Consider the following 23,146-nt stretch of genomic DNA (forward strand, 5'->3'; position numbering starts at 1 on the left):
TTGGGGGGACAAGGAAAGGAAATTTTATTTTAGCGGCCAAATTCATTAATAGTGCAATATCTTAAGGTTTACAATTTTAAAGACTGATTTGATTCTTGGGTCCAACTTTTTACCGATGCGGGAATGAACAGAAGGGAAATTAATTAGCAGCCAATTAATTCATCCTGGAACTTTAACATGTGCGCTTCAGATGAGCTTTAGAAGATTTTTGCATGTACAGACCGATCAAATTAAAACATGAATATTAAGAACAACTTCAACAACACTATTCTACAGTGTTAATCTACCCTTAGCAACCACAAAGTGAATTTAAGATGAAAACACTGTACCATGGAGGCCCTGAGAACAAAAGCAGAGATAAGTGCAACAGGCCTCCATGCAACTGGTTTTCACCACAAGCAAGGAGTAATGCTGGTAACCAAACAGTTAACTTTGGCAGTTGCCTATTCAAAGAAACACTGGTGAAGAGGTAGTCAAGTAGCACATTCCTACACAGGTCTTAAACACACCTGACTTGAATAAGTACCGTGACATAATTCAGCAACGGAACAGAGGTACTGTAACTGTTTGTCAGGGAAGTCAATCTGGGTTCTGGGAGCACAGCTGTTCGTTTGAAGCACTTTAAATTGTTGTTGATTTCCAGTTACTAACATTCTTTTGAAAGAACCTGGATCCAGTGACAGAGTAAGCTAGAAAGAGGTCAGTTACAATATCATAAGTCACCCAGAAACCAGGAATGAAAAGCCCCGCATTAAATCATCACCCATTTCACATTTCACAACCCTTCCCACCCACCCCACAGCAGAACCGATTCCCTAATCAGTTTAAGATGTTGGCTATATGAAAACACAATGCAATAGAATTTCAAGGACTGGAAATAGGGTTTCCTTAATTACTTCATACATGCAAAAATGTTCTAATCTCATTTTCATTAAAAATGTACTTAAATAAAAGCATTTTTTAGTACTGAACGCAACACAAAACATTTCAAAAACTAAAAACATTATGTGCAAGATCATCGGTGACACCAAACGGGGCAGACACGTGTGCTCATTACATTTTTTTCTTTTTTCTTAACAAAATAGCTTCTGCATTTAACAAGTCATGTCCATTGCATGACTTTTACATTCAGTGTTCTTACTAAAAATACTTTATGCAGCAGGTAAAAACTCCTGCAAAATATATGCTACAAGTTTTACATGTCATTATTTACATGGCTCTTTCAAATCAGGCTTACATTTTTACAGCCATAATAGCTACCATCTTGCACAGAAAAGCCATCTTCGAACGAATGGGATTACAAGGCTCAAAATTAAAAAAAGTTATCAGAAGTGTACAGTATGAGAAACTATGCAACTGTCGAGGGGCCATATGCCCTATCAGCCTATGTACACAATGTCATACCAGTGCAAGTAGTACAGTAAGTCCAAGGCAGTGAAAAAAATCAGTACACTGGCAAGCCACCTTGAGACCTTTTCATGTAAACGAGAAGTGCTGTATTAACACACCCAACGCCTTAAGTCCTCTGTACCACGTCAGGCATTCCTTCTTCACAAAAAAGGAGAGCAAACAAGATCCTGCAAACAAAGGGGGTCAAAAAAGTGAAAGCAAGCAAGATCCTGTAATCAAATGGGTTGACGCTCATTTGCTTAATTTCAGTAATACAGTGTCCTCATACTGCTGTCTATTTAAGACAAAGTAAAAAGCATAGTACGCTTCAATGCAGTAAATGACTATAACCATAAAGTCAGATCTGATCCAGTTAATATGGCACTTTAAACAATCTTACAGGGACAAAACCTTTGCTTTGGTAAACAAGCTGACTAATGCATAAACAATGTAAAGACCTAAATATTCTATTGCAAGAAGCTTACAGACCTGTATTTATACACAACTCCTATAGTGCAGTGCGCACAGCGCATTAAAAGTACAAGAGTTGCGTTACAAAGTCCTCAAACTAGAGCAAGGCTAGTTAAAGACGTCAGTTTAAGAGCTTTAAAGTGTAATTTGTGCATATTACAGCAAATTCTTCTACAATCTGTAGGTTCTCTGCACCATACAGAAGATCATCAAGTGGCTCCTGTTAGCAAAGAAAAACTGATTAATTTTGAGCCCTGTACAAATCAAAAGGACAGACCTGCTAGGTTTTTGCTCTAGACATTTGCTTCAAAAAGGTGTTGGAAAACACCAGCGTAAACAAATGGTGGTCAAACTTCAAAGGTATTGGTTCGGAAGCTGACCCTGCTCCCTGTCAAGTGTAGCCAATTGGAGAAAATAAAAAAAAAAACTACAGCAAAAACGTAACAAGTCCAGTTGAGCATCCAAACTGACCTTTCCACATTGTTAACCTGCCAGTAAAGTGGTGCTGCTGTTATTGTACACATGCCTGCAGTTATAATGTGCTCTACAACCCTTCACACCCAGCAAAACATGGTAAAAAAGGCACTTTAAACTTACAGGCAGGAAAACACAGTGGAAACATCCTCATTTCAATTAAACATCTGCTCCTCAGGCCTGAACCTTGAGAAGACTTTTAAGCTGGAAGGTCATAATTTCTCTGTGATCAAAAGGCGCCAAGGGAACAGACACCCAGTGGCTGGGCGGTTTTGGAAGAACACTTGGTGACGGTGGCTCGCTGAACTTTGCGCCGGCATAATTCTGGCTACACTGGGACTTCAGCAGGGTGTTGAACTGGGACATGGCAGCATCCCAGTTCTGGTTGCAAGAGGCAAAGCCCACAGTGTTCCTGTCCATCTGCGCGGCCTGCCGCGCGTCTGGAGCCCGGGGGGAGCCGCTCTGGCCCCTCTCCCCCCTCTTGGCGTGACCCGCCCTTGCGGCCGCTGCGTTCTGATCCTTGTTTCGCTGTTTGCTGACGATCAGCTGCTGGTTCTTCATCAGCATGCCCCGTTCAAGGTGGGGAACTGGAATGTTGTATCTCTCACCACCACCCATCGTTCTCTGATTCCAGATGTCACCTGTGGGGGAAAAACAAAGAGGGCCCCGTCAGCAGCTGGGAGCACCAGGGGAAGAGGCTCTGATCATGCGCACAATGCAGCCCTCCTGTCCCATGAGCCTCAGTGCTGTTCAGATTCTACCCACAAATGTCTAAAACACTGCTTTTGAACAATGGCAGCCCACTCAGCATGGTTAGCTTCTGAGGTACTAGCTGTTTGCTCTCATCATGTTCACATGGGTTTCCTACCCCATCCCAAAGACATACTGGTAGGTTAACTGGTTTCTGGGAAAACTGGCTCTGGCGTGAGTGTTCATTTGTGTCTGACTGCCCTGCGGTGGATTAACATCCCATCCGGGGTGCATCTTGTCTTCCGACATTGCTTGCCAGGACAGGCTTTAGCTACCCTGCCAGAGTACTGGACAAAATGGTCCATCCATTTCTCTAACCATCCTTCAAACTGCATCTCCCGACTGCATGCAGAGGTTCTTGTCATTTTGGTTGGTTTCCCCCCAACTTTTACAAAAACATTAGTGCAACCCTGGGGTTGTACTACAATTCCCAACTCGGTTACAGATATGTTAGCCAGGTGATCATCGAAAGTGTTCGTTCGTCAACAACCCAGCAGATGCACACAACAGCCCCCACCACCCCCGCATCCCGGCTGGGGCTACTCACCTCTTAGCCGTCGAGAAGTACAACCTGTTGGATTCCTTTCCCCTTAACTTCTCCTCTCCGACGGGGCTCCAGGTCCTCGAAGTTGGTCGTAATCCACTTCTCTCTGATGGCGTCAGTCCTGCGAGGTTTGGCGTTTTCATGTGCCGGAAATCGGGGCTGTACCGAGAAGCCGAGCCGAACATCAATCCTCCCGGCCCACGGCTGTCCCAGAAGCCAGGTATCTGCAGAAACAGGTTTCACTCCGGATCACAACCGACAGGACACAAAACTCCCCGGTCTCCTTTTGTTTCTATACACCGAAGAAGAGCTCTGGGGATTTTGTTTGTTTTTTAATCCATTTATTTAAAAAAGTTTTTCAAAACAAAAACCCCATCGACTACAGACTAAGCTAGCTGACGGCAAGCGTAATAAAAAAAACACTCGTCAAAAATAATGACGTCTACTTTTAAAAAAATATCTAAACCTCGATCTGTCTACAATGCTCCTTCAGTCAACGAACGCTATGTTTTCCTTTAAAATACAAACAAAAGCTCAGAAGTAAGAAAATAGGTCACGGTTATGTGGCATCGAACCAAAACAAAGAGCTCAGCTCTTTCCTCAACATGGCGCCCGTACTCATTGACGACAACAACAATCTGTCGGACGAAAAGCCCCACAAAGACACTGAAATCTCTTACCGACTTCTTTTCTCTTGGTGTTTATAACCGCCCCCACAGACGGTGGTTTGTGCAGATAAGCAATGTCTTAGATGGGGCGTAGATGTTAAATCGTGAACACGACTATTTCGAGCGCAGAATAATGTCACACAACCATCAGTTTCTCCTTCTCCCTCTTCTGTGTGTTTGACACAAAATGGACCCCGACTAGCGTCAAGTAGTTCGCTGTGCCTTTCTGTCGACCAATGGTCGAGCAGCGCCGAAGCAGCGGGCCAATCAGAGACGGCCTTGAGAGGCGCAGGACGCCTGTTGCTACACAGTTACCATGAAGGTTTGAAGCTTGGCTTGAATACAAGGGGAATGTTTTTAAAAACCGTTTATTACAAAGACTCGGGAAAGTTTAATTGAATCTGCCAGTGATATTTTAAACATTAAGCTACCCTTACAATAAATCTAAAAAGTCTGTCATTCGTGAAAAAAAATACTCAAAAGCGAGGTAGTTTCCAAAATTACTAAATAAATGACTACACTGAAAATTCGCACGGAAAAAAAGTCATTTATTTAAAATACTTGGTATGTTTTCTGTGCTTATCGTACGTAGGACGGTAGTGATGTAAAATTGACGTTTTTCTGGGTTGAGCGCCTGCAGTGTGCTTGGTAGACGAGTTTATTGGGCTTGTTATTCTCTTTTGCTGTTTTTAACGAGGAATTTCTAAGATAAAATTCAGTATGGCGACAAAGTAAGAGGTTATTGCATGTCTGCTTTGATCAGTGGATCACAAACCACTGAAAAGACACGAATACAACAGTCCGGAGCGCAAAGAATGATGAGAAGAGTTCTGTTACCTGTTGAATTAAAAGTAAAATTAAAACCTAAACTATCAACCACTCTGGTAATTATAGAGCGCATCTGAGCCCGGCTGTTGATCAGCACATCGAACCGTCACTATCAAAAACGAGTTTGGGCGATAAGTCCAAGTGTGAAACATGCTTTTATAAGCATTTTATTTGGTTGTTGGGCTACATGAATTAAAAAAAGGGAACAGCTTCAAATTGACTTGGCTCTACATACATTCAAACGCGAACTGAAAAGACGGGCGCTATCCAGTAAAGTATTTACCATTAACGGAGAAAAGTAACCGCACCTTCAAGACCCGTTTTAAGCATTTTTTTTTATTGCACAGACCATCATTTTTCATTTCCTGAACACCGTCAGTCCGTTTATACATGTTTCAACGTGTATCATTCGAACAGTATCGTATGAGTAATCGCCGGAGTGCCCACAATAACAAGCTCCAACAGGGATCGAGTGGGTGCGATGGGGGTGGGGGCTGCCTAGACAAGAGGTCTGTTGGTGTCCGGAAGCCTCGAGTTTCTAATGCAGACCTTTAGAAAAACAGTACACTGTGCGACATTTCCGATCAACACACAAGTACCTATTTAATGTGGTGTTAAGACTCCTCCTGTCACTTGGCTAAGGTGGGATTGCATATTTGTTTGAAAATCATGCGCCAAGGAAGGGTTTTTTTTTTTACTGAATCAAGCAGAAAAACCCTCCAGGGAATGAGATAAACCTCAATCACTAGCTGTTCTCTGAACCCCAGCGGCGATTCTTTCGCGAGAGAGAATCTTGATTTCCGACATCCTTTCTAAAGACTTTAGATAACCAGATAACCAGCAGTGGATGGGTTATAACCAGTACGTCTTAAAAGCATTGCTCTTATTAAAGGACACGTAGGAAATCAGATATTCTGCCAGAATAGTGTGGTATAAATCCCAGAAATAATATAAATATTAATTCCATAACAAAAGGTTAATATGCTTTGCCTCTTTTAAATAGTGGAACGTGTTAGTCATTTTACAGGAAATGACTGCAAATACTGAGACTCAATTTCTGTCATGCCACAATTGTATGTTTTACTACAAAAGGGGGACAGTCCTTGCATTTTACTCTCAGGAGGTTTTTGCTTGAGATGTTGTCAGAAAATTCAAATACAGAATAATGGGTCTTCAATCAAACCATTAATGCAAACAACTTACCATTTGCTAGATCATGATTGTCATCGAAGCAAAACAAAACTGTCATTTAACTGGTCACTGTGCTTTGTGTTCGTTTTTTTTTTTCAACACAGCTAGGCCCATTGACCCAGAACAGTTTGCCACAGGAACAGTGTTTTAATTTTTAAATTTCTCCCTAAACTGAAAGTGAAAGCGATGAGCTCATGAGCTCATACTTCCGGAAACTGTAATGATTCCACAGTGTATTTTAGAAATTAAAACATTTTTAATTCCGATTCCTCCGACTCTTCAAGAGAAATGATTTTGACTCTTTTCAAATCCAAACTCAAAACTTAGCTTTTCACCAGGGCCTATATCTGATTGCCTTACGGTTTGTCCTGTACGTTCGTGTTTCATTTGATGTACGTTTTATGGTACATTCCTCTTCTTCTTCTTTATCAATTTGTACAGCGTCACATTGATTTGGATCCCTCTGGATTTTGATGCCTTTGGATTTGCAAAGGCACTTTAAAAATAAAATTATTGTTGTTATTAATGTTGTTATAAGAAAAGAGTGGAGTGAAGTGTCCAGAAATGTGCTATATAAGTGTAAGCAATTATTATTATTAAGAGCTTAAGAGCAAGTGAAATCTATGACTGAAAGGCTGAAAGAAGCTGATCCTTAATCGCAATCAAAGATTCAGCTAGCTCACATGCTAAAGTGGCTACCTCCAGGAACATCTTAATAATAATAATAATAATAATAATAATAATAATAATAATAATAATAATAATAATAACCTACCAGCATGTCATTGGCATTGGCTCGGCTTTTAACAACACAATATGCTATTTATATGGCCCAATTTACGAACTCCTCCTTGCAGACACACAAACTAAATCATAGACACTGGACAGCAATAGTACCTGATCGAACGCTTGATTTTGCACAACTGTGTAACAACAACCAATTCACGGCAGAGGGGGCTGTGAATGACGGTCGACTGCTCAGGAAAAAAAGTCATTCTCATCTCTCCTTTGTGTACAATGTAAAATGTAATAAATACGACAATGTATGTTAATGAATATCAGCACGTTCTAATACACTCTATGTTTAAATAGTTATATATTGAAAGTTTTGAGTAGTGATTTGTACACAACAGCAAGGTAATATTTTAGTCCAATTTCAAATAAAAATTAACTTGAAGAATGTTAATTCTACTTTTATTATAAATCCAAAACCATCACAAACTTGCTTGTTGCTTCCAGCTGCCATTATTACGAAATATAAATGCAGAAAGAAATAAGAAAACTCTTCAATGAACTTTAACGTGTATTTACAAAACAAACATAAAAAAATAATATTCTGTGATCTTAAAACATGGTTTTTCTGCCTTATGTTGCAGACTGTCACTCGGTTGGTTTTGTTTTTTTTTTTGTTGTTTTTCGTTTTCTTTTGCACGCTGTGGATCTCATAGGACTGGGCGATATGGCCAAAAACATTATCACGATAAAAAATTTCATATCAGTCGATATCGATATTAACACGATAAATGTCAAATCATTATTTCTTTCAAGTTTAAAGGCAGATTTTTTCTCCTGACTGAAAGTTGAAGAAACCAGACAGTTAATTGGTAAATTAAACAACTCTTTATTGTGTGATAAAACACACAGTGTGAGAAAACACACATAGACACTAAGCCAGACTGCAATGTTTAAAGTGCTCTGTTTTATGTCTGATCGTAAAAAGCCAAAATATCTCCAAATTACCGAAGTTGAGTGACCTTTTCTGTCGACGACGTCATCGTCCTTCGAGCTGGTCGTTGGCAGCACTACATTTGCTTCAGTGTCGCTCATTTCTCCACTCTAACTACAATCCTGTCAGCCACCACCGTGTGGATAAACAACACCACGTTGGCTGCCCGGTTTGCAAAGCGCACTCGCGCAGTATTTGGCGCAAAGCATAAACATATATACCGAATATTTATCGAACTTTAGTTAAAAATATATCGCGGAAAATTATATCGCGATAATTATCGTTATCGAATTATCGCCCAGCGCTAGGATTTCATATAGAAAGCCAAGTACTTGAAATCTTTTAGCAACCGAGTAAACAGCAGTTTCAAGGACTGCGAAGTTGGAATTCATTTGGTCCAGGTCCAGTATCATCAAAAATTTCAATCAAGGCATTATAAACGTTTCCTAGTTCACAGCGAATATGCTTCTAATGAATAGTTAGGTACAATAACAGCCAAAGAACACATTATACAACATGAAAGTTACGCTATTTACAAAACAAGATGTCTGAGAGGCCTACATTCCACCGACCCAGAAATCCAGAATACTAACCCTGTAACCTGAAATCCCATATAATGACTATACAGGCCAACAAAAAGAAACTCCGCTTCCGAAATTAACAGAATCCAACCCAGTGTTAAATCTCCGTTCCAATAATCACGGATGGGCAAAAGTCAAAGTGACTCATCTACCTATTTTAAAACTGCATCACGAAATCCAAGACCAGAACAAGCTTCACTCACCTACTGCTTCTGCTTCCTTCAGTAAATTATCTCTTCTTTTTTGTCTGACCCCACTTCTGTGTCTTTTTATAATAATCATAATTGCTTACATTTATATAGCGCTTTTCTGGACACTCCACTCAAAGCGCTTTACAGGCAATGGGGACTCCCCTCCACCACCACCAATGTGCAGCATCCACCTGGACGGCAGCCATAGTGCACCAGAACGCTCACCACACATCAGCAATCAGTGGGGAGGAGAGCAGAGTAATGAAGCCAATTCATAGATGGGGATTATTAGGAGGCCATGATTAATAAAGGCCGATGGGAAATTTGGCCAGGACGCCGGGGTACACCCCTACTCTTTTCGAGAAACACCCTGGGATTTTTAATGACCACAGAGAGTCAGGACCTCGGTTTTACATCTCATCCGAAGGACGGCACCTGTTTACAGTATAGTGTCCCCGTCACTACACTGGGGCATTAGGACCCACATGAGCCGCGGGGTGAGCGCCCCCTGCTGGCCCCACTAACACCTCTTCCAGCAGCAACCTTAGTTTTTCTCAGGAGGTCTCCCATCCAGGTACTGACCAGGCTCACACCTGCCTAGCTTCAGTGGGTTGCCAGTTGTGAGTTGCAGGGTGATATGGCTGCTTTTTATGGTCTTTCTCTGTGTTAAATCGTTTATTCTTCAGTTCTGATTACCTAGAGTTGATTTCTTTTGATAATCTGTCTCCCACAGCTAGATAAACAACCCCGTTTCTTCCCATGTTTTTTTTTTTAATTTTACAACCTCTAAAGTCGTAACAATATTATCAAATGTGTCCCGACAATTCATTGAGAAAAGTCCTTATTATTTCTTACACGTAATCCAGATAAGAAAGAAAGGGTCCGAATTATACAGCCCAACAACAGCTATGGTTTAATAACACTTGAAAATAGCCACATTCCGGATTTATAAATCTGAAGTCACTAACGATATCACCACTCAATGGCAGTAACACAGGCGCCAGTGAAATAGGAAGCGAAGCACCTTTAAGAAGCATGGTGACAAAGCAATGGAAATTAAATGTATATTTCACGGTCTCGGAAGTGGATATTTGGTTTATTGCTAACTTCTCAGAAATCAATTATAATTCATATTCGCTCCTTAAATACACGTGAATTGAATCAATTACTGTACATCTTCTTTTTTTTCTTTGTATTTTTTTAAATCTTTTACATTTCTTTAAACGATTTTAACTTTTTTTTTTCTTCACAATTTTGGCGCCCCGTTTAAAATGGCTATCTAGGCGACAGCCGAGTTCGCCTATATTGTTCCAGCCGGCCCTCAGGATGAAACAGCAATTCGGTGGCGGAGGCATTAGGAAAGACAGGCTGACTGGCAGTTTTATTTCCCCTTTCATTACAGCAGGTCTCGCCGGTCACGGAGCGGGTAGCTAAGCAGGCAGAGAGAAGCAGGAATCCTCTGGACTCCGAGGTGGGGAAGCCAGATCAGATCGGGAGACATCCGAAGTTTTCTTCTCTTTTCAGCATGTATTTGCACTGTGGACCAGGGGGTTCTACTGTATACTTGTATATGGCTGGAATGACAAATAAACGTGAACTTGAACTTGGAATAAACCTTTACTTATTCCTAAAAGAAAAAAAGCTCGTGCAGTCAACCCAACGCCGGTGGGTGTGGATCTCTACATTATTAGGGGCAGTGCGGTGGTCCTGTGGCTGGAAGGTTGCCGGTTCGTATCCTGCGGCCGTCAGAGGAATCCTACTCTGTTGGGCCACTGAGCAAGGCCCTTATGTTTTTTAATGTTTCTTTATTAGCCCTGTACAATTTCTTGCATTAGGAATTCATCTTTTCGCATACCCCAGCTTTTCTCCATGGAGACACACAGGGAGAGAAGCTTGGGGTCAGAGCGCAGGGTCAGCCATTGTACAGCGCCCCTGGAGCAGTTAGGGTTAAGGGCCTTGCTCAGGAGCCCAACGGAGTAGGATTCCTCTGCCGGCCGCGGGATAAGCAAGGCCCTTAACCCCAACTGCTCCAGGGGCGCTGTATAAATGGCTGACCCTGCGCTCTGACCCCAAGCTTCTCTCCCTGTCTGTGTGTCTCAATGAGAGCAAGTCGGGGTTTGTAAAAAGACAAATTCCTAATACAAGAAATTGTATATGGCCAATAAAGTGATCTTCTTCTCTTAAACTCTGCAGTGGAGCATTTGAGCAAGAGGGACCGAGAACTCCAGGTTACCTTGAACAAAGTGAATTAGCATTGAGCTTCGCAATTGCTGCAAAACGGCGTTGCTGAAAGTCATCCAGCTGATCATTTGCAATTAGGAATTGAATCATCATCTTGCAAAACCTGATTCTGTGCCACCAGTGTGTGGCATTTCTGAAATGTCCTCCCTCAGCCCCTGGCAATATTAGATTGCCTTTTTGTGAGTGCTGAAGTAATGTCATTGCTTATCAACCAAAGTTATTGCTTTCTAATAATGTATTTTGCTTGTGACTCTGGATTCTCATGTCTCAGTGATTCCGTTACCACAATGTGTTCTCTCAGTCAATTAAAATAAATGATTTTAAGGCCTCTATCATCTGTAATCTAATCATCGATTATAATTTACTTTCAGCAACATTAAAATAACCAAAACAGTTCCCATTCATTTGAATTCATTAGCGCTTTCATTTAAAAAAAAGCCTTCCATATACAAGAACACACTATCTCATTATCTAAAAGTAAACAATTAAGGCCTGCAGCTTATAAATTAAGAAGATTGATTCTCAGCGTGCGACTCATTGCTTTTAATCTCATTACAGCTCAAAGTTACACTTTTGAAGCTAAGTCCACAGCTGCAATTTTATATGTAAGGCAAGTGTCATCTAGTTTGTATTTTCTTTTTTTTAATCAGCTAAAGGGCTAATTATTTTTTTAATTTCGGGTTCCATAGCAGTTATTCGATTAGTTTAGATTTAATCATTGTTTCCATTAGACTGCAATATGTTTTCAGGCCCTTTAATCAGATTAATTAGTATGTCAGAATGGCAAGTCTTATAACTCAAAGACACAGAAATAGATTTTATTTTCTGTAAATGAATTGTTTTGAGGAATACAAACTTTGAGAACTATGTGCTCCTAGGTGTTGGTGTTTGGAATGTATTTGTCTGTTGACTGGACCAACCCAGTGGCATAGTGGTTAGTACAGCAGCCTTGTAGTGCTGGGGCCCTGGGTTCAATTCTGGACTTGGGGTACTGCCTGCATGGAGCTTGCATACTCTCCCTGTGTTCATTTAGGATTCCTCTCACAGGCCAAAGCCCAAACGGTAGGCTAATTGATGTGTACCCTGCAATGAACTAGTGTCCTGTGCCTCCCTCCATCCACCAAGCTTAATCTTTATGACATGCTTGACAATGCATAGGTCAGTACCTATCCCAGAACTGACTAATGAAACAAGCAATACAAATGAATGGGCTGCTGTTCTTACTGTACTTCTATAGCATGCATTCCTAACTTTGATTAAGTCAGGAAACTCAAGAGGAGTGATTCAAACACTCTCTTACATCAACCTTTGAATTGCAGCAGTTATTATGAAGATGATTATACCTGAAATTGGTTTAGCCGCCAACACAAGACAAATTCTGTCATCTGTGGGTAACAGGCAGGTCGGGGTGCCTGGTTTTGTGCTTGGTGTTGTGCCATTTTCAAGGCTCTGAATAATCAGCCTTTACCGATTCAATTTAAAGAGCTTAACAGACATGACCGATGAAATAGTGTTAAAAAATAATCAATTTTAACATAACATTTACAGTAAAAAAACACATATTATTGAACATTTATATAAATCTCATAAAACATCACTGTGAGACAGGCCCACTGTTTGTTCCTCAGGCTGTGACAGGAGATCACATACTGTATATTAGTAGTAGTACTGAGAGACAGGAGATTACATAGTAATGGACTGCTGCTGTTTAGCTACTGTACCATACTAATTGATCTACCCTGACTCTCCAGCAGATGGCCCTGTACAACAATGACACTTCACTTTTCATATTCATTTGGATATCAGATAACAAGTTAGAAATATTATTAGGTGCTGTACTGACTGCCTAAAGCAAGAAAGTCAGAAAGAGAATGCAACAGGACCAGGAGAATTACAAATAAGATGAGGCCATTGAGCTTGTTTGCCAACTAATAGCAAATCAATCTGAGGATCTGTTCCAGCTTTTTCTTGGAAGATGCCAGGGTACTGGCTTTGAATATATGGCTGGACAGCCAGTTCCTTGTGTCTCTCACACTTTTTCTCTTTTTCAAAAAATGGCTGGATGAGATCTTACTACTGGAAATCAAACAAGCTAAATGGGCCAAATGGCCACCTCTCATTTATAACTTTTCTTCTGTTCTTACATTCAATATTTGAAAGGTATTCTTGTTAGTGCAATATACAATTTCAAAATGATATCCCTTGATTATAATTCTACACTTTGAGCTATGTATAGCATTCTGTTTTCTTTTATGTTGCCATCTCAGCAGCTGTCTAATGCCTATCTTGCTAGAGCAAAGAACAAAGATCATTTTTTAATGCATTTAACGCAATACCTTTTCTTCATTTATCCTACAGAATCCCATGGCCACACAGACAATCTTCTCATTTATTGTATCTATAACCTTACATGTCATATAATTCAGAGTTAATGATCTATAATTACCTGATTCAGGTTCATCACTGTAAACCATGAGCACTACATTAGCCATGCTCCACTCCATCCAAGTCTTAAGGCTGCTGGAAGAGGTTTGTTAGTGGCCTATAAATTAAACTCCTGTTTTGTTAAATACCTCAGATAGGATATAAACAGGCTCTGGGGGTTTATTACTGACTTGTTTCTAATACCAGTAACACTTCTGTATCTTCCATGCTGATACAGTTTAAAAGGGAACTTTTTCCTTCCTCAGACTGGGGCCCGAGACTCTCTCTTACTTAGTGAACATCTGACATATAGAATCCAGTTCATATCAATTTCCCTTCCTTTGCGTAATGGTTTACCATTTTTATCTCTGAGACACTTAACGTCAGCATTAACTGTTCTTTTGTGGCTTCAATATTGGGAAAAAAAATTGTTTTAGTCTTTTAATTCCCCTTTCTATGACTCACTTGGTATTTCTAATATTCTTCTCCTACCACTTTTTGTAACTCAATATGCAGCATTTCTTCATTTCTTTAATTGGACCCTGTTCTTTATCATTCTATATTTATTTCTTTACTAATTAATTTGGGCCACTGTTTTCTAGTCTATGATGTATTGACTCTTGGGATAATTCTGCTCATCAAGCAGATTATTTTTAAAACTTTTGCCATCCATTTTTTGCTGATTATATATCTTATCCTGTTCTTTGTCTCTTCAGCTTCGATTCATTTCTTCAAAGCCTGCTTTCTGGAAAATATAGACCTTTGTTTTGAAAGTCTAAAGTTCTGACATTGACACAGAACACAAAAGCACAAAACCGAGAAGGTATAAACTCGGGTCATTTTAAAACCCTGCACCTGCCTGTACAGAAAAAAAAGTTTTGTAAAACACTGTAAAGCAGAACATTATGATCACAGTTTGTAATGACGAACATTTCTTAGAAGGTCGTAGTTGTAATGTGTTCCAGCAGAGGGCGCACGTTTTTTTTTTTATAAAGTGAACGATGTGCTTTTCAGATGTACATGGCATAGTTTTCAATAAAGCTAGTGCCCTTTACTGCAATTCCAGACACTGTGTTCCTGAATAATACAAAGTATCCCAATGTGAAGACCTGTTTCCCTCTCTAGTAGGTGGTCTGACACGGAGTAAGAAAACAGTCACTAGTCACACCTACCGTCTCAGTTTCAATTTCAGTTTGTGTCTAAGTAAAATCCCCAATGATAACCACTTCTTCCTTTACGCATATCCCTATTTCATTATATAAGATTGCAGAATAACTGACACCAAAGTTGATAATGTACCCGAGAGACCGAGAGCATTCCCACGAGTGTTCACAGTTTTCTGTGGCTGACGACACAGCCGGCAGAATGTAGCGCCTCGTAGCCAGGTGAAGAGCCAACAGTAAAACCCGTCCTTTGCACTGCGGTCGCACCTGGGAGGCTTGGAGAGACCGTACGAGGATGGAGCCTTAACGACCACTTGCCAAATGGCTTGATTGACACGGGACAATCACTTTTTAAAGTCCTTTTAATTGTAGAGATTTTATGTTAAAGTGGTACTCTTTGTAAGAATTGCATACGTTGTGGAAATAAAGTTTAGTTCCTTAATAAAAAAAAAACAGCGGGCAGCTGGGGTTTGCTGCTACTTCATCTGTCTCGCTGGGATGCTAAAAGTCGGCCACATCCCTCGCTTGCCACACCCTCTGCCGTCCCGGAGAACTGGAGGCTTTTAGGTAGCCAATCAGCTGCTTCAGCCGGCTGCAACGACGGCAGCCTCTCGGGGGCGCTGTAACTCCCGGTTACCGCACTGCATGGCCGTTTCAACCTCCACCACGTTTGGTCTGCAGCTTCAGGAACATGGGATTGTCCTGGGAGACTCCCCGCTGCTGAGAAATCTGCCACAGAATCCACTTTTGCTTGGAATCGCACTGGAGAATCAGCTACACGTGCGGAGAGAGCAACAAACTGGCAAATCCCATATTCACTGGGGTGTGCTCCCCAAATCATCACAGCGGGAGCCCTGAGAAATGGATGCAGAGGGGCCGCTTGCAGTACAATACAGAATGCCACCTAATAGTGTATAGTAACATTAAAAATAAACAAAAGGAATAGAATCAAAGAATCACCAGGTAATTACACACCAGAATTAGATAAGTTCACTTTATAAGCCATCTACGATTTCTAGCATTAGGAATTTGTCTTTTCACATACCCCAGCTTGCTCTCCATGAGGCACACAGACAGAGAGAGAGAAGCTTGGGGTCAGAGTGCAGGGTCAGCCATTTATGCAGCACCTTTGGAGTAGCTGGGCTTAAGGACCTTGCTCAGGGGCCTAATGGAGTAGGATTCTTCTGCCAGCCAGGGGATTTGAACCAGCAACCTTCCAGCCACAGGCACAGATCCTTAGCCACAGTGCTTCTGCACCACTTGGAAGGGCAAACATGCAAGAAACACAATCTGTCTGTGATCTAACTGGAAAGCTGACTTATCAAGAGTGATGGCGACACACATTATTAGTGTACGAGGCCCATGACACAGCTGCTGGGGCGTTGTGGTTGGAATCCAAGTGCCAGGGGTGGGTGAGTTTCCGATGTACCTCGGAGAAAGCTGAGGGAGAGTTGATAAGGAAGTGAGTGCCACAGCGAAGCCTGATAAGGATCCAATAGGAGGCACAATACAGGCAGACTGTCAGCTAGCGGTAACCAGCCTAGTAGGTACAGTGGAAGTACAGCCGAGCAGGTTGAGAGGTTTGCACCTGGAGACAGGCCAGCTTCATGCACCTGCATGGACACCACGAGCAGCACACGGCTCATTCAAGGCACATTAAGGCTCTTAATTCAGCCCAAGCCCGGAGACCAGGCCGAGCATGTGCCATCAGAGCAGTCCTTGAAGGTGCAGTCTTCCAGGCCTGCTCCTGGAGCCAGAGCCTGTGGACTTATCACAGGCCCAGCCCTGCGGTGCCCCGTGGCCGGATCGTGGCAGTCCAGAGTATCTGCTTTGGTCACAGCAAAGGTTGGTCAAATAACAGCCTGGCAATGGGGTTAAAACCACAGCCGCCCTGTGCAGAGACTGGAGACAGGGCGTTCGTCATCAGGGCGGTCTTCTGGGAGGAGTTCATCATCAGGGCAGTCTTCTGGGTGGAGCTGGGCTGATTCAAGACCCGTGCTGTTAAGGGGGGTCTTCTCCAGAGACCAGACCAGGCAGGCATGTGGTGTCAGTCGCATTTCAACAGGTGTGCCCTGGACCGGGCCGAGGAATTCACCTACTGAAGGTCAGGTCCAGCGCAGGCTTCTGATGGGAAAACAGCCGCAAGTGAAGTGAGGTCAGCTTCTGGCAGTGAAGTAATTGCAGGAACAGGCTGCTAAGACCACAGGATCAGGGACCGATTCTAAGGCAGATGATCATTTTTCAAACTAAAATGAAGGATATGTGATTCAAAAGAAATCAACCCTTCACTTTGGAGACCAAAACAGTGCAGCCTTTCCTCCACATCTGCTTAAATGCAGTCAGCCTCTCAACCTACAATGACAATTTATCAGCCTGTGATACATCCTGTAGCCTACAATATAGTCCCTAATGACAAGCTGATTGATTTAGTGCATAAAAGCCCTAGAGCACTAAAATGCAACCAATGTTACCTTTATTCTGTTTTATTCTGAAGTTAAATGGTAAATCAGTGACTACAACTATTTAGCTATACAACAGTTTATATGCAAAACATTCTCTTACCCAACATGCAGCCTCTTCCACTAAATATTGATGTTAAATTTAATTTGAGAAACAGAAATGTGTGTGGTTAACATTTTAACATGAACACAGATTGTTTTAACATAAAAGGCTCCGACATTTTACTATCATCTTGGCAGAATCACACTGGAAATCAAATATGCTCAAAGGAAGCGATTTCTTTTTCCATAATTCATAGTGTTTGTTGTTCCTCATCATTTTCCAGAGGGGTGAGGTGGATGAAAAAACCTCAGAGATTACAGTGCAAAACACACCTTTTGTCTTTTGTTGTCTTCACTTCATTTCCTTCAGCTGTCTTCCAAACAGACTGATTCTTTTTACATTTTGTAGCAGTGAGTGAACCCTGGGTTTTTTTATAGAACAGATAATATCCTTCTGACATAAAAACTACAAAGAGATGAAGGGAGAAAACAAAGAATACAGAGGGGGGAGGAGAGGAATGTTTAGTTGGGCAGCTTGTGTCTGGAAGTAACTACACAGACATGTGTGGCCTGCCTTTTCAGACACTAAAAAAATAATTAACACTGCCACCATGCACACCTTTTAAATACCAAAAATCCCAATCACGCTTATATAGCTCCGTGAAGTTGGCCCACCTATATGTGAATGTGATTTCCTAAATTTTACCAGTTGATAGTTCATAGTTGATAGATTCATATAATGCCCCTGGGTTTAATTTCTGGGATGCTATCTGTGTGGAGCTTGTATGCTCTCCCTGTGTTTGTGTGGGTTTTCACTTGGGTGGTCTGGTCCAAAGACATGTTGGTAGGTTTACTGGCTTCTGGGACAGTTGGCCCTGGTGTGAGTGTGTGTCCTGTGATGGACTGGCATCCAGTACAGAGTGTGCTGTGCTTTGCACCCGTTGCTTGCTGGGATAGGCTCACGCTCCCCAGTCACCCAGAATTGGCAGAAGTGGTTAGAAAAAGGATGGATGATTCATCTCCAATATGGCTATTTACAAAAAATAGAAGCTTGTTCGGCAGCCTCTAGTAGAATATCTGCTGCAATTACATCCCTCTCTTTAGCTAGCTTGCTATGGTACCCTTTCCTACATTTTTAGAAATATTATCTTGAAACACTTGTTCCCGAATACAACTTAATCTCACAACCCCTGTTGAGATGAAGTTGGTGCCTTAACACTTACTCAGGATTTAGCATGCCACCACAAGTTTTTTTAACATTTAACTACCAAAACAAGGTATTGTAGCAATACTATAAATGGTAGAGGAAGATGTGTGGTAGCTGGTAACTCAGAACCAACAACCAGTCTGTTAGCTAACACTCACCAAGAATTTACTTTGATTGAGCTTCACTGATGGACACTACCCAGACTTGCCCTACACAACAACCCTAATCTGCCATGTATTGGTTTTACTGGTCTCATGGTACTGTGGTATACATTAGCTAAAAAGAGGGAAGTCTAGTCAAGAACTGTGCATGTCCAGTGAAAGCATTTTGAAATGTGCACAGCTGCAGCAAGTTCTAAGTCAAGTGCAAAAAAAGGAAATGAATATACAGCAATATGCTGAAACCATAGGACACATCTGTTGCTGTAAACTTTCAGAATGCAACTCTATTTAATATTTGTAAAGTACACAAGTGAGCATCATGACATAACCTACTTTCTCCACATCTAAAGCACTTCCAGGCTCCCAGAAGACGCACTTAATTTAGAATCTGGGGCAGCAAAAAGTCTTGTTCTAACCCAGACCCTTCTTACTGTTCAAGATAAAGCGAAGAGGAAGACATTCTTAAAACTTCTCTCCACCCTCATACACACTTAAAACAATTGTTCTGCAGTGTCTGTCTGTTCAGGTAAAGGGTTCAGGGAGAAGATGAGAAAGGTTTTTGTCCTTCAGATAATGTATTAACAGGAAGGACCCTAGTGCAGATGTAGACGTTGAGATCCTCTTTTTTTCCAGAAATTGATTTCCTCTCAAAATCTGGTGCCACATTGCTTCTTTGAAACTAAGATGTGAAAGGTTACAAATGCAAGAAGGCCATTCAAACCACCTGTCCTGTTTATCTGGTAGTAACTAATTGAGCCAAAGGATCAATTATAGCCAGAGTATCACAACAACATTATGGTAGCTTGTTCCATACTCCCACAAACCTTTGTGTAAAGTGCCCCCAGTGCTCGTGTTCCTGTGCAGGGCCATATTATGCAATAAACACAACAGGCTTACAGAAACTTTAGGGCCTATTAAAAAAAACCTTTGACCATATTTTTTTATTTGCATGATATAAACTGTAACAAAGATCTCTTCTTGAATATACAGTATATACAGTATAGCAAGGATATACTATTAAAAAAAATAGTTCATATTGATTACCCTTCTACCCATAAAAATCAATATACCCATAAAAATGGCTCCATCACAGGGCCTAGGAAACAAGTAGCTAAGGCCCACAATGACCCTAGTTGAGTCCTGTTCTCCTGATTCAGGTTTCACTGTTGGATCTAAAGAAGCTCTTCTCTGAACTGGTCCCAGGGCCTTCTCCTTTTGTACTCTGGAGTCCAAAATTGTGCTCAAAAGTCTAAATGAACAGCAAAACATCTACACATCAGAGTTTCAAACTCCAGTCTCTTATATGACAGGTGGGGGCACTTATTACTATACTAACGAGACGCTACCTTTGAACACATTGACTGGATACAGATGGACTGGATACAGCAGAAGAGTGACTGTTATCTCAGTTAAAGAGAAGTGAGATGAGTACTTTCCCATTGTTCAAGGGATTGTTGTCACTTCTGTTCCGAGGTACATTTGACTACATTCGTTTGATGCTGCCCTATTTCACTGCTCTGTTAATGAGGTTTTTTATCAACCCTTTTCCAGTATGACGATGGGTGTCTGTTACTATGCTGACAGTCTGTGACGTAGCTAGAATGGCAATTCCTGGCATATTATTTCTACTGAAGATCTCAGTAGCTCACGATCAATGTTTCGTGATCTAGGTGCTCCTGAGACACTACAGACAGTCACCCAGTGAAACTCTGACCATGACCACAACTGGCTGGGGACTGTGTGGGTTGGGCTTGGCCAGGAAACCCACGTCTTGCTGAACAGCAGCAGGAATTTCCCGTTCATCGGTGGGATTGCTGCGTGGTAAGTGTGAGCCACATCGCTCCTCTGAACAAGACTGAGCCTTCTGTGAGGCATCATGGGATTATCTGGGTGACAAATGGCAGATTGCCCTGACAAGTGGAGGTGTCCTGCCCACTGTGCTCAAATGTGCTGAGCAGCTGCTAATTCCCGATTGGAAGGGTATGGAAAAAGAAAAACAAATGTAAGTTCCAAGTAAATCTAGAAAGCAAACTATTTTAAAGCAATCCAGGCATGAAATGTGTTTAGACTTAAATCTTCCAGCTTTCACACACAGGTGTTGAGGAAGTTACAACTGTGGCCTTTATTTTGACACGTACGACGTTATTTATTTCACATGTTCTGTGCAACTTGTAAATGTTTTAAAAGGCCTACAGTACATTTGATCATCTCAGAGATGTTGTGTTTGATTTGGCCACAATAAGTTTATTATCCATCTGAAGAGCATAACAGACAGGAGCTGTATCAACAGCAATTTTTAAATTGCCCGTAACCACCCCTGCTGTCCTAAGATTACGGAAAAATAGTGACAATTTTAACTGCAATAGGCCGTAGATGTACGGCCTTATCACTTCAACAGCTATCTCCTCTGCTAATCTGGTGCCTTAAAGGAAATACTTAGCAGTACCAGGGGACTGTCAGATCAGATCACATTGTAGAGAAACATGAAGCAGTATTCTGAAAAATAAGATTTATCTATACGAGAAAAACCATGACTAATGAAAGAAGGTCTTTTGATCCATCTAGCCTGTTTAGTTTGAAAGAATCCAGGTACAACATAGTTGAGAAGCTCGTTCCAGACTCCCTCAACCCTTTGTGTAAAGAAATGCCTCCTATTCTCAGTTTTAAAGGAACTTTCCCATAGTTTCCTAGTCTTCATGATTATATTTGATTTCTGATTCTAAAGAAGCACATTGTCTTCTCAAAGACTTGGAGGATGTAATAAAATGTCTTGATAATATACGGAAATGTATTTGGCAAATATTAAAATAAACATTTTTAATATTTTCCTGTATTATATGGGGCAAATATTTAAAAGATGAATTTTATTGTCTGCAAGTCACAGACTGCATAACACAGTGTCTGCGTATCTTTAAGTCTGAGTATTTGAAGTACTGTACATCAGTGCATGGCTAAAAAACGATATTTTCTCTTCCTTCTTCTTCTGCTGCTACTACTACTAATAATAATGATGATGATGATGTTACAAATGGGGTGTTACGAAAATGGTGAAAATCAGGAATTGACCGAACGGTTAAGTCAATAAATAAAATAATCAATCATAACCCCCAACTTGTATGTTATTTTAACAGAATATACCCAAGCTATTGGTAGAATTAGAGGCATGTGAATTCTTTATTCTCTGGCACATGTTTGGAGAAAAGAGTAATATTCCAGGCACACTTAGGTAAATAAGTCTTTATTAATGATGACACTACACTACACACAACATACAACACACAAGTTTACTCAACTTACAGAATGTACAAACAAGTCATATCAGAGGCCTAACATCCTAATCACTCCAAAAACCCAGAAAAAAAGTATTGAACTCTTATTGAGCTCTTGGACAGTATTGAATGTCCAAATAAGAGATAAGCTGCCTTTCTAAATAAATGCAATACTGCAGTTAAATCTCTCTCTCTGCACTCTCTGCACCCCGGATGCCACAAAATAAATGGGAGCCTATATCCCTATTCTAAAAATGTCTCTGAGGAATCTGTTACCCAGGAAACCCAAGTTCCCTAAAAACACAGGAATAGCAAGCTCTCTCTAGCAAGGTTCGAATACTTCGCTCCAGTCAGGTTTTGTTTGGATGATCATGAAGTAGGGCCTCTCGCCTGGCGCAAGCTTCAAGTCCCAACTCCTCTCTTCTCACTATTTTTCTCCTCCTCATCCACCTTTCTTATTGTTCATTCTGTGGTCTTAATGTGATCTTATATGTTGTGTTTCTTTACTGCTCATTGGCAATCATTAACCCACAGACTTAACTACCTAAGTATGAACTTTTCAATTTGATCAGGGGACTTTCAGTTTTTCAGTTTTTGATTAGGAGACCCCTTCACATCTCAGCAAACATCCCCTCTGCTTTGAAGCTAAAAGTGTTTACTCTAGCAGGTGTATCTAAGCTCTTAGAGACACTTCCTAGTGACCTAAAGCTGTAATAATAATAACAATAATAATAATAATTGCAAGGAAGTTGAAACGTGTCTTGTATTATACAGTATATGCCTGAGTGTGGCAATGATTTTTCTTTGGACTTCAGATTTGTAGTTTGCTTTTTAACCAGTAATTTATCTTCCTTTCTAATTATACTGTTCTGAATCATCAGGACATTGTAATTATTCATAACGCCATAGGTAATGGCATAGTTTATCTTCAGTGACAGACTGTGGGCAGCTTCAGCTGGGGTATGTTCCTGTGGTGCAGCCTCGGTGTGGCTGGATCGTATCTCTCTTCCTGTTTTAGTCTCATGAAATATGGACACGGACCACCGACGCTCCAGGTTTTATTTTCTTCGCGACGGTGCCTTGCACTGCTTCTTTTGCTTTTCTTCCGATATTACAAACGACTGCAACACACTTTCCAGGCTCTGCTCCACCTTTCCTGCCCCAGAAGAAATCCTACCCTAAGTTTCATAATTGTCCCAAACAAAATTGGAGTCGTTTCTTTGTCTTCCTCCTCCAACATGGTGTCTTGCTGTAATCACACCTGTAAACTTTTCTAATTACTGTACTTGGCACAGAAGTCGAACTTACATCTCAAGCAGAAAGCTGTGAACATTTGATTCTGACGTCTTGGACAAAGGTGGCAATTT

The 23,146-nt window shown here is 41.1% G+C and overlaps 1 protein-coding gene across 1 annotated transcript; it reads right to left on the minus strand.

The window, feature by feature from the left end:
• Nucleotides 1-4,490, minus strand: pnrc2 (proline-rich nuclear receptor coactivator 2). The gene is made up of 3 exons (XM_088603124.1): nt 4,309-4,490; nt 3,632-3,852; nt 1-2,975 (listed from the first exon to the last, which is right to left on the minus strand). Exon 3 carries the CDS (start codon nt 2,950-2,952, stop codon nt 2,509-2,511), a length of 444 nt encoding a protein of 147 aa, XP_088459250.1. The 5' UTR covers nt 2,953-2,975; nt 3,632-3,852; nt 4,309-4,490; the 3' UTR covers nt 1-2,508.
• Nucleotides 4,491-23,146: the final 18,656 nt, after the last annotated feature.

This window comes from Lepisosteus platostomus, chromosome 13 (assembly GCF_059453375.1).
Source record: "Lepisosteus platostomus isolate fLepPlt1 chromosome 13, fLepPlt1.hap1, whole genome shotgun sequence".
NCBI classification, from domain to species: domain Eukaryota; kingdom Metazoa; phylum Chordata; class Actinopteri; order Semionotiformes; family Lepisosteidae; genus Lepisosteus; species Lepisosteus platostomus.